Source organism: Neltuma alba, unplaced genomic scaffold (genome assembly GCF_004799145.2).
Source record: "Neltuma alba isolate B1F8T4 unplaced genomic scaffold, ASM479914v2 tig00012699_pilon, whole genome shotgun sequence".
In the NCBI taxonomy this organism is placed as follows: Eukaryota; Viridiplantae; Streptophyta; class Magnoliopsida; order Fabales; family Fabaceae; genus Neltuma; species Neltuma alba.
The window spans coordinates 111,023-127,906 of NW_021637126.1; the positions used below are offsets into that span (position 1 = coordinate 111,023).

The 16,884-nt window shown below is 35.5% G+C and overlaps 2 protein-coding genes across 3 annotated transcripts; both read right to left on the reverse strand.

Annotated features, from left to right (window-relative positions):
- Nucleotides 1–13: 13 nt before the first annotated feature.
- LOC114730032 (probable cell division control protein 7 homolog 2) lies at nt 14–3,365 on the reverse strand. Its single transcript, XM_028917053.1, has 11 exons — nt 3,325–3,365; nt 2,277–2,343; nt 2,077–2,166; nt 1,572–1,641; nt 1,378–1,471; nt 1,217–1,300; nt 1,049–1,138; nt 813–944; nt 593–702; nt 410–497; nt 14–320 (listed from the first exon to the last, which is right to left on the reverse strand). Exons 1-11 carry the CDS (start codon nt 3,325–3,327, stop codon nt 90–92), a joined length of 1,059 nt encoding a protein of 352 aa, XP_028772886.1. The 5' UTR covers nt 3,328–3,365; the 3' UTR covers nt 14–89.
- A 2,900-nt stretch (nt 3,366–6,265) lies between these two features.
- Nucleotides 6,266–16,640, reverse strand: LOC114730030 (probable cell division control protein 7 homolog 1). Of its 2 annotated transcripts, none has more exons than XM_028917051.1 (11): nt 16,600–16,640; nt 15,551–15,617; nt 15,351–15,440; nt 14,846–14,915; nt 14,652–14,745; nt 14,491–14,574; nt 14,323–14,412; nt 14,087–14,218; nt 13,867–13,976; nt 6,882–6,969; nt 6,266–6,796 (listed from the first exon to the last, which is right to left on the reverse strand). In XM_028917051.1, exons 1-11 carry the CDS (start codon nt 16,600–16,602, stop codon nt 6,554–6,556), a joined length of 1,071 nt encoding a protein of 356 aa, XP_028772884.1. In that variant the 5' UTR covers nt 16,603–16,640; the 3' UTR covers nt 6,266–6,553. The 2 variants fall into 2 exon arrangements, with proteins under 2 accessions (XP_028772884.1, XP_028772885.1); XM_028917052.1 differs by lacking the exons at nt 6,266–6,796; nt 6,882–6,969 and adding exons at nt 13,288–13,594; nt 13,684–13,771.
- Nucleotides 16,641–16,884: the final 244 nt, after the last annotated feature.

The window sequence follows — 16,884 nt, forward strand, 5'->3', positions numbered from 1 at the left end:
AACTATTTTTTGGGTTGCTTCTTGACTTTAGGGGGCTTGGGTGGGCATTGCTCATGATCACCCCTACACTCACGTTGCCTTTCCTTCTTCTAACGGCATGGAGCAAAAAACTCATGCTTAAGGGCCTCCTCTGCACCGATTCTCAGTCTAGGGTTCACCATCAAGCACTTGTCCAAGAGATCAAGCAGTAATCTTAAATCGCGAGAGACTTCCAGGAACCCTCGAGAGACTTCCAGGAACCCTCGTTTCTCAATTTTCATTCTTTTTTCGAACCAAACTTGAAATCGCAAAGGTGACAAACCTTGTTTACCATATAAGTCCTACAACACAAGCAGTTAGATTTAAGTTGTAATGATGAATTTGAATCAAAAGTCAGAGTAGATTCCAGTCATATATAATAGATAGATACCGCAGGGAATGAGGATTCCCGATTGTGTAGCTTAGCAAGCTCCCATAGATCCTCACTGCCTCTCAGTTGAGCTATATCCTTTATGCTCCTGAAGATTACGGGTAACGGAAATTGTAAGAATGACAAGTGAAGGTAAATAAGCCATGCATGCTGTAAGTGTTGGATTATAGTAGAAATTCTTACTGTTCAGGGTCTCCAGTGAAAGGAGTTTTTCCCATTATGAGATAGAGCAAGGATACGCCGGCAGACCAGATGTCAAGCTTAGGACCTTGATGTGGAGACCTGAACAATACCTGCACAGAGTACCCACCGATCACCATCAAGCTTCTTGCTTCCTTAGAAAAAGTCATATTATATTTTTCAATCCATTCATTTCATCAACAAGCTCACATTCATAGCCTACCTCTGGAGCCCGATAGCCCCTTGTTCCCACCCAAGGACCTTTTCTTATCTGCTCTCCAGGACCAGCGGCATCATTGGCAATTGGTTGTTTTGAAGGCATGGGAGAGCCGTCGACAGGGTTCTCATCCGGAAACTGAGAAAAGCAGCAACAATAGGCTAAATTACAAGATAAAACAGATTTATATTGAACAGCACGAAAAATCTGTTCATGTTATGCTACAGAAACAAAATACTAACCCTGGCATGATAGAAATCAGTCAGATACCCTTTTTTAAGCTTACGGGAGAAAAGGAAACTCCCAGGTTTAACATCTGTGTGTATCACTCCCTGCGTATGCATAAGCAATCATTAGAACCTCTAATTTTCCTAGGGTTGCATATGTTACAAAAATAGAATTCTTTATACCCCCTCGTGAAGAGCTGCAAGAGCCCGGAACATGCAGTAACCATACCGTCGGAGCTGATCAATACTAATTTCCTCCTTTAACACCTATGTGAGGGCAAAAATCATAAGAGTGAAAACAGAGAAAATAACACAAAACTTCCATTTAGATGTGGGAAATTTACCTCAGGCTTGTCGTGCTCGATATATTGGAGAACAAAGCAATGAGTATTTCCATTCTTGAATCTGTCTTTATAGTTAATGATATAGTTTTTGCCTCTGAATTATGAAGTCATTGTGACAGATAAGTCATTAAATAACTTCAAAAGCTTAACCGGCAACGCAAAATGTTGAAGAAATATTTCTGAATTGTGCTTACCCATGTTGCTCCAGCACTTCCCACTCCTTAGCAAGACGTTGACGTTGCTCGTGAGCTTCAGCAGCAGGACCTGAAAAGCCACAATGATAAATTAGCAATTTCTACTTCTGAGAGGTCATAACTTGTCTCGTTGATGAACACTGAAAACTTAAGTAAGATTTTCTGATGTTTCATGGTCAATAACATGGAAGAGCACCAAGTCACATCAAAATAGCGTTTTCATTAAGAAACCCATGGCATTTCGAGTGGAAGAGCACGAAGTCAAATCAAAAAGAACAGGCTAACAGCTGGCTTAGATTACAAATTAATAAACCTATGGCATAATCTTCTTTTTTCTCTGTCAAAGCGTAAATGTTACAATTTAATTATCGTTGTATTTTTTGACATTATTTTGTTATTATCAATTAAATTGTATTATTTTAACATGATCGGTCTGACCAATATGACTTACTGACTCTTAAACCACTATCTCAATCAGTTGAGTATCCGGTCCGGTTTTTTGTACCTTGTTTTAATGGGATACATTTAAGGGCAACCCTGGTGGCTCCACCTCCACTATTCTTCCTCTTTGCCTTGTAAACAGTGCCATGAGCACCTGCAAGATTAAGTTTGTTAGAAGAGCTGTCAATGAATTCATACACTCGAAAAGAATTGGATCAATGTGGACGCAGCGTCCAAATCAGGAACCTATCAACGTTTTAATACCTTTGCTTACTTCCTTTATTTCCTCGTACGATTTAGATGCTAGAAAATCCATAAGCTTCTGTTGATCCTACATAACAGGGATCAATAGTTCTTCATCAGAAAAACTTGGACTTTACATATTTAATGACTTGTAGAGAAAGCAAAAGATGAATTCCCAGTATAATTGTAAAAATATATCCTAGCCAAAAGGTAACAAGATAGCAGTGTCTAATGTTATGTTGACCCATTGCGCCAAAGTGGTGTGCCTGTGGCAATGCTTATTTGTCAGAAATCAATATAATAAATTCCCACTTTTGTTAACAAGAACAGAGATGTACTTCGCACAGACAATAAAATGCACAATCCATGCAGTATCAAGTTTATGATTCATTATAAAATTAAATTGGGAGTTCATCACAAGTCGAGACACAGCTTAAGCCTCTCATAGGAATTACAGTTACAGGGAAGATGGACAAAAGAAGTCTTAGCAATGGAGAAATTGTTAATACTCGGAAAATATCTTTTTATCAGCAAAAAAAAAAATAGAGATGGAATTTTCTGGAAATATACTAGTTTTCTTCAATCCTTTTGCGGAATACACAACCGCGTATTGAAGCCTCTTCTGAAACAAACCCAGAATGATCGTTTACGGAAGAAAGAAGAAGCAAGCAAACCCCCCAGTTTGTTCAATAGTCTTCCCAGAGGGAAAAAAATTCACATAAATAGCCACAAGTCAGCTACAATTGAAGAGATTTAATTTCCATATTTCAGCTGGAAATCTGCACAATTCAACGGAAGGGGGGAAAAAAACAACTGGAAAGAATCTCACAAACGGCTTTGGAAAGAGGAAAGCAAGATCGAATGGGGTTAGAGAGAAAGAGGGTCTTGTTAGTGATAGTAACTAAATTCTCCAAGGGCTTAAGTGGATCTTCCAATTCCTCACTTATGCTACGAAAGACTTGTTGGCAGCAACATCCGCAAATAACTAGCTAATTCAAGTCGTGTCCTATGTTCCGCAACTACTAACAAAACAAGAAATGACATTTTAAAAAATTAAACGGATTCTTACCATAAGAATAGAGTGACCAGAACAATGAAAGATAGAAGAACTCAGTATGGTCGAATACCAGAGCAAGAAAGAAAGAATTGTCTGAAAGCTAAGAGTCTCGTACCTTTTTTATAGATCAAAATATGGGCACGTTTAATGAAAATTAACTCAAACACAACTAAATGAGCAGTTTATATGGTTATTATCTTGCTTAATGATGACTAAAGTCACCGGTTACAAACATGGACGACGCATTTGACGTGCGCAATGTGACGTCTTGTGCATTATCAATAAACAGATTTGAGTTTACTCATTGATTGATGGATGAACAGTGCCATGAGAAGCACATGCATGTCCACGTCCACCTTTGATGAGATGCAAGTGGGCAACAAGTAGGGTTCAATTTCACTCTCTCTCTGACACACACACACACTAATTGAAAGTGAAAAGACACACCAGCAGCTTCGTCGGGCTTGCTGGTGCTTTATCATCACTCCACCGCCCCACAATTTTGATGATGACATCCATAAAACTATCGTACAACGACGTGCATGATGTTGATGATGCGCCAATCAACTGCATGGGAGTTTTTACAGATTGTAAAATGAGTAAAAAAAATATTTTTATTGTCAATTAATTATCAATCAATACATACTTGTTACAAATAAATAATTTAATTAATTTTTAATATATAAAGTTATCTAATTTTTAATATATTTACTGAAATGATTATAAATTCACTGAATTGTAAGTTCCACCGAAAAAAACATCCAACCAAACCAGTTTATTTCGTATAAGTTAATTAATAGTGTATATTTCTTTTAACAATAGTAGAAGATGAATGATCATTATGTGGGTATGAAAGATATACAATTTTTCGTTTATAATTCCTTTTTTCATTGACAATCAATATGAGAGACAAAATGGATTAGGGTCTTATATTTAGGATCAAAATAAAAGTCAAACAGGGTCTTATATTAAAGATCGGAGGTAGTATTTAACTAATGCCAATACATGGCCCAACTCATTAGAGCAGTCGAAGTCAATGAATGATAGCAAAAAGCTCAAATTGGTGTTTTCTTATAATACCAAATCTCCTCAAAACACTTTGACATTATGAAGTTGGAGAATAAGGAGTCGAAGTCACGGGGTAGCACATTGTTGCAACTCCTGGAGATGAATGGGAAGGGAGACTAGAGAAGCATCCTCATTAGCCAGAAGAAATTTGTCTCCACTAGCATCATTGAGCACTTTGTTATGAGCACATTAGTAGTTATTATTTAGTTATAAACAATAATAAGCGGTTAATAATAAAATATGTACTATGAAAAGTCTTTATTTTTCATGAGTCACCGATCGATTATGTTGTAGGAACTTCCAATTATGAATCCAAATGGGGGGAGTTCGATTTCTGTAGAACAAATCAAAAAAAAAAAAAAACCTCTTTTTTTGGGTTTATAGGGAGGTAGGAAAAATTTAACAAGTTTGATTTGAAAAATTGGAAAAATAGGATTATAAAATTTTAATAAAGAAAAGATGTAAGATAAAAAGAATAACCAAAATTAATAATAAAAAATTTTAACCCCAATTCTCTAATTTTTTAAGTCAACATCATTAAAATTTTCCTTAACTTTCTTTCTTTTTATTTTTCTCGTACCCAATGGATCCTAAGTTAAGGTTTCATTAGTTTCAAATATTTCCATTTTTTTGTCCAAATTATAGGCCTGAGAGAGAATGGGTTTCTTGCTAAATTAATGATGATTCATTCCAAAAGCAATGTCAAAATTTTTTAATTTTTATACCCGAAAAATTTAATTTGTTAAAGCATTGAGGCCCTATGAAGGTGATGATGGCGAATAAACAAAAATTGCAAACAATATGTATTGTGAAAGCATTAAGACCCATGTAAATGAATAAAAATAAAAATAAAAAGTTCTTCATTATGGTCGAAACTGTTCTGAAAAAAATAACTACTAACATTTTGTACCATGAGAAAGTTAGAAATTTGCAAATAACATCAAAATATGAAGTTTCTAATGTGCTACATAAAGAAAAGCATGTAAGGATATATTGTTGTCATAATCAATTAACCATAATGAAGTTGGTTGCTGAAATTAGTTCATGAAATGTATTTGTTTTAAATATTTGTTTAGTGTGAAATGTATGAGCTTTTTTTAATTACAATTAAGATGAAACTATTTCAGAATCACAAGCATCTTGCACATTGCATGGGAAACACGTGCTAGTTACTATAATATCCCTATTGCATTTGCAAACAACTTTACTAAGAGCAAGTTCGTAAAATTTAGAGGAACGCCACAGGTTCATTGATGATCTCACTCACACAGATGGGAGACTATAATCCTGGAAGCTTCTTAAAAAATAGTAAAGGTTAATACAAACTTATCTCTTTTAAATTTGTCCTCATTTTGATTTTAGTCCCTCAAGTTTTAAATCATATGTTTTCATTTTTCAAATTTCTTTTTATTTAAAATATTAATTCTTATAATTCAACAAAAACTTAAACTATTTTGCTAAAGACCAATACTTATTATTGGTGAAATCATTGGTAAAATCGATGCATTGTTAGGAAATTCTAAAATGTCTGCTTTTGGGCCGTGGGACAAGAAAAAAGATCCATCTCACTGGATAACACAACATTGTAAAATATTCCTTTGATTCTATTTATGAAACAGAGAGAAGGTTTTTTTTTTTTTTTTTATTTATAAATCACTTCATTAGATTTTTAACATGAATATACCATTTTGTCTTTTATTTATTGTAGTATAGATAGTTATTCTTTTGAAATGTATATATATTAAATGAAAGTAAAGTTGAAAAATTGTTATATTTTAATAAAAAGTTAATGCAATTTAAAATTTTTCTTAATCTGTGTAAAACATGTTAGAAGTGTCTTATAAATAAAACCAGAGAAATATTTAATTTAATGCACACATTATCGGCACTGCACAATTTCAGCTTGTACCATTGGAGACATCCATTACATCTCTGATTCATTACAAGTGACATTGTAATAAACAAAAGAATACCTCGGAGGAAAGATATTTACACTGTTACTTCCATTGCCTAATGTTTGTTTCAATGACAGGAAGGGGGCCCTGCCAGCAAGTAATTTTGTATTTAGATTTATGTAAAACAACCTATGTTAAGCTACACAAAATCACAAACTCCTACTCCAGAACATGAACTATGCTAGTGAGTAATGATTTGTGATATAAAACACGTGGGTTCAACTCAATAATTCCTTCTTGCATTGCCTTTCCTTCCTCAAGCTCTCATGGCATGGAGCAAAAAACTCATGCTGAAGAGCCTCCTCTGCACCGATTCTCAGTCTAGGGTTCACCATCAAGCACTTGTCCAAGAGATCAAGCAGTGAACCGGGAATGACTTCCAGGAATTCTGGTCTCTTAGTGTTCATTATGCACCAATCTCGAAGTCGCAAAAATGGCAAACTGTGTTTATCGTATAAGTCCTACAACACAAGCAGTTAAATTTTAGTTGTGATAATGATTTTGAATCAAAATTCAGAGTGTATTCCACTCTCATATGATAGATACCGCAGGGAACGAGGATTCCCGATTGTGTAGCTTAGCAACCTCCCATAGATCCTCACTGCCTCTCAGTCTAGCTATATCCTTTATGTTCCTGAAGATTACGGGTAACGGAAATTGTAAGGATGACTAGTGAAGGTAAATAAGCCATACATGCTGAAGTGTTGGATTATAGTAGAAATTCTTACTGTTCAGGATCTCCAGTGAAAGGAGTTTTCCCGATTATGAGATAGAGCAAGGATACACCGGCAGACCAGATGTCAAGCTTAGGACCTTGATGTGGAGACCTGAACAATACCTGCACAGAGTACTCACCGTTCACCATCAAGCTTCTTGCTTGTTTATAAAAATTAACAAGTCATATATTTTTCGATCCAAGAAAAAGGAGACATCTAAAAAGTCCGCTATACTTTTATTTTCACAACAGCATATCCAAAGAAAAACAACCTCTTACAGTGACAGAATTTTCACTAATTCTAATGTTCCTACAGAGACTAATAATTATATACACCATCCTTGCCAAACAAGATGAAAAACACAATTTCTACCTTATCAAAGGAATTGCAAAGGGTAATAAGCAACATTCGATAAAATAGAGAAATTTAATTTCAGAGTTATTAGGATAGCATTTTATGCAAGATATTCCATGTCTGAGTATGTTAACATGTCTCTGAAAGTGTAATATAGCAATAGTTTTATGGTGTTGACATAAAAAAGTATGCACTTCTGCTCCGTTCATTTCATCAACAAGCTCACATTCATCCTACCTCTGGAGCCCGAAAGCCTTTTGTTCCCACACAAGAACCTTCTCTTGTCTGTTTTCCATTCCCTGCAAATAGAAAAGTATTAAATATAAAGATTTCTGTTTGTCCACCATCCATCTATATAGCCCTCGAATAAAAGCATCTAACCTTTACTCTTCAGAAATCCAGCACCGGTGGCATCATTGCCAATTGAGTTCAAAGGCATGGGAGAGATGTAGACATGCTCACTCTCCATCTTATTACGAGGAGCAGGAACCCGCTTTCTCATAGGAGTGTTTGATAATTCTTGATTCGGACCTAACAGCGTTTCTTGCAAGATGTTAATCAACTCTTTCCTCCTTGGCCTTGCCAGACTCGGTCTCTTTTCAAGTGATGTTCTTGCGCTGGTGACGTCCTTCGCCGAAGTTACGCCAGAGCCGTCTGCACCTTGACTTTTCATCACCTGCCCACTACCTCGGTCATTTTTAGTCTTCGACTGCACCACAGCCTTTCTTCTGCTGTCCTTAGGATCTAATATTGATTTGGAGGCATTAGTTATCTGTTGATTGGCAGCTTCCAAAAAATTGACATTTGGGAACTTTCTGCATTTGGTTGAAGCTGTAGAAATTTTCAACAAAAAATTTGATGTAATTAGCGATTGAACCACACCATTGCAATTATTTGCATTGATTGTAAATTATACTATAAGCTCCAGCAAACAGAAAGCTGCCCAAATAATTATTTATGCTGATGACGTGTAGTAGAGCCTCATAGAAATGGGGTCTTCGTGCAACCAACCGAATTGTCAAAATTCTTACATCTCATTCAAAGCAATTGAAAAGGGAAGGAATGAAAACAAGAGTATTTATCTTAACTCCTACAAAATCCAAATCTTTCCACAAGTGCAGAAAATTCAAGAGATGATTACAATGCATAAGCTAGTGATATTCTAAGTTACCCGATCAACTTTCTTAAGATATTAACTCAGTCAAAATCATATGCGAACGTGGAATTTTACAGTGATCTCGCCATTCCTTTATCCTTGTTTAATGACATTCAAACAAAATATGAGGGGAAACGAATCTACAGTGGCGCTGCCTAACTTCCATTCTTCTTATTCTTCTTCTTGGTTCTCCTCAAATTCTTTTCCCCTTCATTTGGTCCTAAACAAAGACTTAGCATTTCAATTATCATTCCCTTAGGACTTCAGTTATTAGGGAATGTACATGTAAAGCTGAGAGAGTACTGGAAGCTTACCGATATTCCCCGGCTTCTGATGCAGATCCTGAGAGAAGCTAAATTGCAAGATAAAACAGTTTTATATTGAACAACATAAAAAATCTGTTTATGTTACGCTACAGAAACAAAATACAAACCTTGGCAGCTACCCCTTGTTGAGCTTACGGGAGAAAAGGAAATTGCCAGGTTTAACACTTCTGTGTATTACTCCCTGCCTTTGCATAAGCAATCGTTAGAACCTCTAATTTTCCTAGTAAATATATTACAAAAATATAAGTCTTCATACCCGCTTGGGAAGAGCCGCAAGAGCCCGGAACATGCAGTAACCATACCATCGGAGCTGAACAACATCAGTTTCCTTCCTTAACACGTATGTGAGGGGGGGAATCTGCATATAATGTGGGAAATTTACCTCAGGCCTGTCGTGCTCAATATGTTCTAGAACAAAGCAATCAGTTTTTCCATTCTTGAAGCTGCCTTCATATTTAATGATGACGTTTTTGCCTCTGAATTATGAAGTCATTGTCATAGAAAAGTCATTAACTTCAAAAGCTTAACTGGCAAAGCAAAATGTTCAAGAAATATTTCTGAATTGTACTTACCCAAATCGCTCTAGCACTTTCAGCTCATTAGTAACATATTGCCCATGAGCCTTGGCATGAGGACCTGAAAAGCCACAATGATAAAATTAGCACTTTCTACTTCTGAAAGGTCATAACTTGTGTCATTCATGAATAGCGAAAACGAACAATGTTTCGTGGTCAATAACATGGACTGAATGAAAGAAAAGGATCGATGTGAAAAATTTTGATCCTATATGGCTGAGAATTCGAAGATTGCCCGATTGGAGTACTAATGATTATGTCGCTTTAATTATTTTTAATAATATATAAATGGTGATGGGGCAAGAAAAAGAATGCTTGGGTTAGTTTTATTGATGATAAGCAATGTGCTATGAACTATGAACTGTCAAATTGGATAATAAGCAACGTTCATGCCTAATGTGCGTTGGACATATGTAAATGCAAATTTACCCTGAAAATTTTCATTTAAAAGCACTGGGCATTCGAAAATTTTTTAAGTGCAAAGTTATCTCAAAAGTTTAAAATTGTAGTAATATCTATCATGAAAATCAAAGCTGACTATTAAAATAGTAACATTAATCGTTAATATTTTTTTCAGTATTGGGCAACATTTTCATGATTTTAAACTTTCAAAATGAACTTTCTAGTGCCTAGTGCTCCCGAATAAAAACTTTCAAATGTTAGAAGATTCTTACGTTCCTTTTGATCCTACGTCACCGGAATCAATAGGTTTTCGTGAGAAAAACTTGGACTAAACATATTTAATGACTTGTAGAGAAAGTAAATAGTGAGTTCCCAGCATAATTGTAAAAATATATCGTAGCCAAAAGTCAACAAGATAGCAGTGTCTCAAATTTAAAGACATACCTCAGGATTTTAAACTAAAACTTATCTAGGCAACATGGTTACCGTCGAATGCTTATCTTCCAAGTTATGTATACGAAATTTAATTAACAAGAAAAAGTTTGGTCCCAAAAAAGAAGTTAACAAGAAAAGAAAGAAAGCACATTGATCATATGTGATTGGAAAACTTGATATAAGCAACTTTAATTATAAACCCACATAGAAAACACATGACCATATATGATTAGAAAACTTGACATAATAAATATAAATAACTTTACCGAAGCATTTTTCAAAAGAAAACATTTTGACAATAATTTAGCAAAAACCAGTTAATAATATCCCCAAAAAAGTTGTTGTTTTCTTAATTTAGTCTTAGTTTGAAAACTTAAAAATTACTTCATATTAACCCATTCAATTAGAGAAATTTTTACATACACTATTTGTAGTTTTACTGTCGAAGTTTCGATCAAAATATAATATAATTTTTGAACAGTAATATGATATATATATGATTTAAATCAATAACTAAATGAATATTTCAATTAAACCATGAGCCTATCATATTAAAAGATAATCATATTTTAGTTGAGAGATTTCATAATAAAAATTTAGGGGGGAAATTATTTAATGCAAATTTGAGTAACTTGTTGATAGACCATAATATTCTGATATGATGAAAATCTCAAAGTTAGATATTCTCATCAATAATCCCTTCTTATGTAGGGCTGCATATGGGCAAGGCCAGATTCTTGTCTAATGTCGAGCCCGAAAGATCCTGACCCTGCCTGATAAAAGCCCACATAATTTTGGAACAAAAAGAAGGGAAAGCACATGTGTGGTTTGGTTGGGAGAATTGGACTGACCTGACCCCTTCACAGTGTTGCTCAATCACAGAAGCTCAAATGGGGTTTTGATTGCAAGATTGGGCTCACCCTTCGATGGATGCTGCTAGGTTGGGAAGAATGATATGAGGTTGGGGCATCCTAAATTTGCGACCATGAAGAGAATGATGAGCAAGACTTTTTTAGCAACCATGGGAAAGTATCAAAGCGGAGGAGCTTGGGCGCCCAAGATGGTGTTTTCCCCCTTGGTTTTGGTTTCCTTGATTTTAGTTTTACATTACAGGATCTCTTCTTTTTTCTTATTTACTCATTTCAACAAAGAAATTAAAATTATATGAAAATCTTATCAAAACTTGTTATTAGTCTTACTTAAGTTGTCGTTGGCCTAATTGAACTTGTCATGAATCCTATCTCAAAAGTGCTTACTGTCAAGAAAATCTGCAAATTCTGATTTCAACAGAAAAATTTAAAATTGTATTAAAACCTTATAAGAACTTATCATTGGCCTTACTTAACTTGTCATTAGCCTAATTGAACTTGTCATTTCATAAATAAATGTGAAAATTCAGCTATTTTAACAGAGAATCTCAAATTTGTAAGAGTAGCTTATCAGAAGTTGTCATTGGCCTTACTAACTTGTCATTTCGTAAATAAATATGGAAATTCAATCATTCTAACATAGAATCTCAAATTTGTATGAAAACCTTATCAGAAGTTGTTATTTGTCCTAATGAAGTTGTCATTTGACTAACTAAACTTGTCATTTCGTAAAGAAATATGAAAATTCTGTCATTTTAACAGTTTAAACTTAAATTTGTATGAGTAGATTATCAGAAGTTGTCATTCGGCTCACTAAAGCTGTCATTAGCCTTACTGAAGTTGTCATTCGTCTAGGAATGTGAAAATTGTCATTTTAGTACACAAACTTAAATTCCTATCAAATGCTTATCAGAACTTGTCGCTTGTGTTACTAAACTTATTATTCACCCTAATAAACTTGTCATTGGCATCTCATTGGCGTTAAATCAACACTTGTTATTAAAAGTCTGCAATAGAAAATGACAAGTTTGTAATAGAAAATTACAACTCTGCAATAAGAAATAAGAAGTTTATAATAAGAATTATAAGTCCGCAATATGAAATTATAAGTCCACAATAAGAAATAACAAGTCTGTAATAGGAAATAACAAGTCTACAATAAAAAATAATAAGCCTGAAATGAAAAATCACAACTTTGATATAGGAAATTACAAGTTTGCAACAAAAAATAACAAGTCTGAGATTGAAAATTATAAGTCTAAAATAGAAAATTACAGGTCTAGAACAGGAAATTATAAGTCTCTAATAGAAAATAACAAGTCCAGATAACCATCTAACATCTGTGACATCAAAGCTAATTTTGAACATTTCTTGACAATATCAAGTCCAGGCAATCATCTGATAACTGCATTCATGGATAAAGTAACATATAATTATCATTTGATAACATATAATCGTCTGAATGTGGGGGTGTTATTGGTAGGCTAGGCTTCACTCACTTGTCTCTCAAAATGCATCCTCTTCAAACCCTGCAACAAGGATGTTAGAGTTGTTAGCTTATACTCGAAAGGCTTGGATTTCAACTTTTGTGCTTCTCGTTGGGCTGATTGATTATTTGTTCATCCCTTTCTAACTTCAAAGATAAAAAAAGGTTGGGACCCAGGCGGGTGCTTTGCTTGCTTGGTTGAAAGAGAGGTCAAAAAAAAAATCGTACCCACCCACAACTCAGCACAAACACAAATGAAATCTATTCGATTGCCTCAAATGCTTAGTTGAAATGCTTAGGTGAAAGAGAAGGACGAAGCGGGAGAGAGGAGAGAAGAAGGAAAAAGAAGGAGAAGGTGAGATGGAGGAAAGAGAATGAGAGGGCATTTTTGCCTTTTTCTCAACATTTCATAATTGATATTTAAGATCCGGTCTCTAATAGCAATTTTATGAATTGAAGAACCCAAATGGCAATTTTATATATTTCAAGGTCTTTTATTGCAATTGTCCCATAAATTTATGTATATTATATATTAAATAGAATTATATATATAAATTCTGGGTAATGCCAGATATGCACGATGGCATATCTTGCCCTACACCTGGCTCTGCTAAATGCCCAACTATTTTTTGGGTTGCTTCTTGACTTTAGGGGGCTTGGGTGGGCATTGCTCATGATCACCCCTACACTCACGTTGCCTTTCCTTCTTCTAACGGCATGGAGCAAAAAACTCATGCTTAAGGGCCTCCTCTGCACCGATTCTCAGTCTAGGGTTCACCATCAAGCACTTGTCCAAGAGATCAAGCAGTAATCTTAAATCGCGAGAGACTTCCAGGAACCCTCGAGAGACTTCCAGGAACCCTCGTTTCTCAATTTTCATTCTTTTTTCGAACCAAACTTGAAATCGCAAAGGTGACAAACCTTGTTTACCATATAAGTCCTACAACACAAGCAGTTAGATTTAAGTTGTAATGATGAATTTGAATCAAAAGTCAGAGTAGATTCCAGTCATATATAATAGATAGATACCGCAGGGAATGAGGATTCCCGATTGTGTAGCTTAGCAAGCTCCCATAGATCCTCACTGCCTCTCAGTTGAGCTATATCCTTTATGCTCCTGAAGATTACGGGTAACGGAAATTGTAAGAATGACAAGTGAAGGTAAATAAGCCATGCATGCTGTAAGTGTTGGATTATAGTAGAAATTCTTACTGTTCAGGGTCTCCAGTGAAAGGAGTTTTTCCCATTATGAGATAGAGCAAGGATACGCCGGCAGACCAGATGTCAAGCTTAGGACCTTGATGTGGAGACCTGAACAATACCTGCACAGAGTACCCACCGATCACCATCAAGCTTCTTGCTTCCTTAGAAAAAGTCATATTATATTTTTCAATCCATTCATTTCATCAACAAGCTCACATTCATAGCCTACCTCTGGAGCCCGATAGCCCCTTGTTCCCACCCAAGGACCTTTTCTTATCTGCTCTCCAGGACCAGCGGCATCATTGGCAATTGGTTGTTTTGAAGGCATGGGAGAGCCGTCGACAGGGTTCTCATCCGGAAACTGAGAAAAGCAGCAACAATAGGCTAAATTACAAGATAAAACAGATTTATATTGAACAGCACGAAAAATCTGTTCATGTTATGCTACAGAAACAAAATACTAACCCTGGCATGATAGAAATCAGTCAGATACCCTTTTTTAAGCTTACGGGAGAAAAGGAAACTCCCAGGTTTAACATCTGTGTGTATCACTCCCTGCGTATGCATAAGCAATCATTAGAACCTCTAATTTTCCTAGGGTTGCATATGTTACAAAAATAGAATTCTTTATACCCCCTCGTGAAGAGCTGCAAGAGCCCGGAACATGCAGTAACCATACCGTCGGAGCTGATCAATACTAATTTCCTCCTTTAACACCTATGTGAGGGCAAAAATCATAAGAGTGAAAACAGAGAAAATAACACAAAACTTCCATTTAGATGTGGGAAATTTACCTCAGGCTTGTCGTGCTCGATATATTGGAGAACAAAGCAATGAGTATTTCCATTCTTGAATCTGTCTTTATAGTTAATGATATAGTTTTTGCCTCTGAATTATGAAGTCATTGTGACAGATAAGTCATTAAATAACTTCAAAAGCTTAACCGGCAACGCAAAATGTTGAAGAAATATTTCTGAATTGTGCTTACCCATGTTGCTCCAGCACTTCCCACTCCTTAGCAAGACGTTGACGTTGCTCGTGAGCTTCAGCAGCAGGACCTGAAAAGCCACAATGATAAATTAGCAATTTCTACTTCTGAGAGGTCATAACTTGTCTCGTTGATGAACACTGAAAACTTAAGTAAGATTTTCTGATGTTTCATGGTCAATAACATGGAAGAGCACCAAGTCACATCAAAATAGCGTTTTCATTAAGAAACCCATGGCATTTCGAGTGGAAGAGCACGAAGTCAAATCAAAAAGAACAGGCTAACAGCTGGCTTAGATTACAAATTAATAAACCTATGGCATAATCTTCTTTTTTCTCTGTCAAAGCGTAAATGTTACAATTTAATTATCGTTGTATTTTTTGACATTATTTTGTTATTATCAATTAAATTGTATTATTTTAACATGATCGGTCTGACCAATATGACTTACTGACTCTTAAACCACTATCTCAATCAGTTGAGTATCCGGTCCGGTTTTTTGTACCTTGTTTTAATGGGATACATTTAAGGGCAACCCTGGTGGCTCCACCTCCACTATTCTTCCTCTTTGCCTTGTAAACAGTGCCATGAGCACCTGCAAGATTAAGTTTGTTAGAAGAGCTGTCAATGAATTCATACACTCGAAAAGAATTGGATCAATGTGGACGCAGCGTCCAAATCAGGAACCTATCAACGTTTTAATACCTTTGCTTACTTCCTTTATTTCCTCGTACGATTTAGATGCTAGAAAATCCATAAGCTTCTGTTGATCCTACATAACAGGGATCAATAGTTCTTCATCAGAAAAACTTGGACTTTACATATTTAATGACTTGTAGAGAAAGCAAAAGATGAATTCCCAGTATAATTGTAAAAATATATCCTAGCCAAAAGGTAACAAGATAGCAGTGTCTAATGTTATGTTGACCCATTGCGCCAAAGTGGTGTGCCTGTGGCAATGCTTATTTGTCAGAAATCAATATAATAAATTCCCACTTTTGTTAACAAGAACAGAGATGTACTTCGCACAGACAATAAAATGCACAATCCATGCAGTATCAAGTTTATGATTCATTATAAAATTAAATTGGGAGTTCATCACAAGTCGAGACACAGCTTAAGCCTCTCATAGGAATTACAGTTACAGGGAAGATGGACAAAAGAAGTCTTAGCAATGGAGAAATTGTTAATACTCGGAAAATATCTTTTTATCAGCAAAAAAAAAAAATAGAGATGGAATTTTCTGGAAATATACTAGTTTTCTTCAATCCTTTTGCGGAATACACAACCGCGTATTGAAGCCTCTTCTGAAACAAACCCAGAATGATCGTTTACGGAAGAAAGAAGAAGCAAGCAAACCCCCCAGTTTGTTCAATAGTCTTCCCAGAGGGAAAAAAATTCACATAAATAGCCACAAGTCAGCTACAATTGAAGAGATTTAATTTCCATATTTCAGCTGGAAATCTGCACAATTCAACGGAAGGGGGGAAAAAAACAACTGGAAAGAATCTCACAAACGGCTTTGGAAAGAGGAAAGCAAGATCGAATGGGGTTAGAGAGAAAGAGGGTCTTGTTAGTGATAGTAACTAAATTCTCCAAGGGCTTAAGTGGATCTTCCAATTCCTCACTTATGCTACGAAAGACTTGTTGGCAGCAACATCCGCAAATAACTAGCTAATTCAAGTCGTGTCCTATGTTCCGCAACTACTAACAAAACAAGAAATGACATTTTAAAAAATTAAACGGATTCTTACCATAAGAATAGAGTGACCAGAACAATGAAAGATAGAAGAACTCAGTATGGTCGAATACCAGAGCAAGAAAGAAAGAATTGTCTGAAAGCTAAGAGTCTCGTACCTTTTTTATAGATCAAAATATGGGCACGTTTAATGAAAATTAACTCAAACACAACTAAATGAGCAGTTTATATGGTTATTATCTTGCTTAATGATGACTAAAGTCACCGGTTACAAACATGGACGACGCATTTGACGTGCGCAATGTGACGTCTTGTGCATTATCAATAAACAGATTTGAGT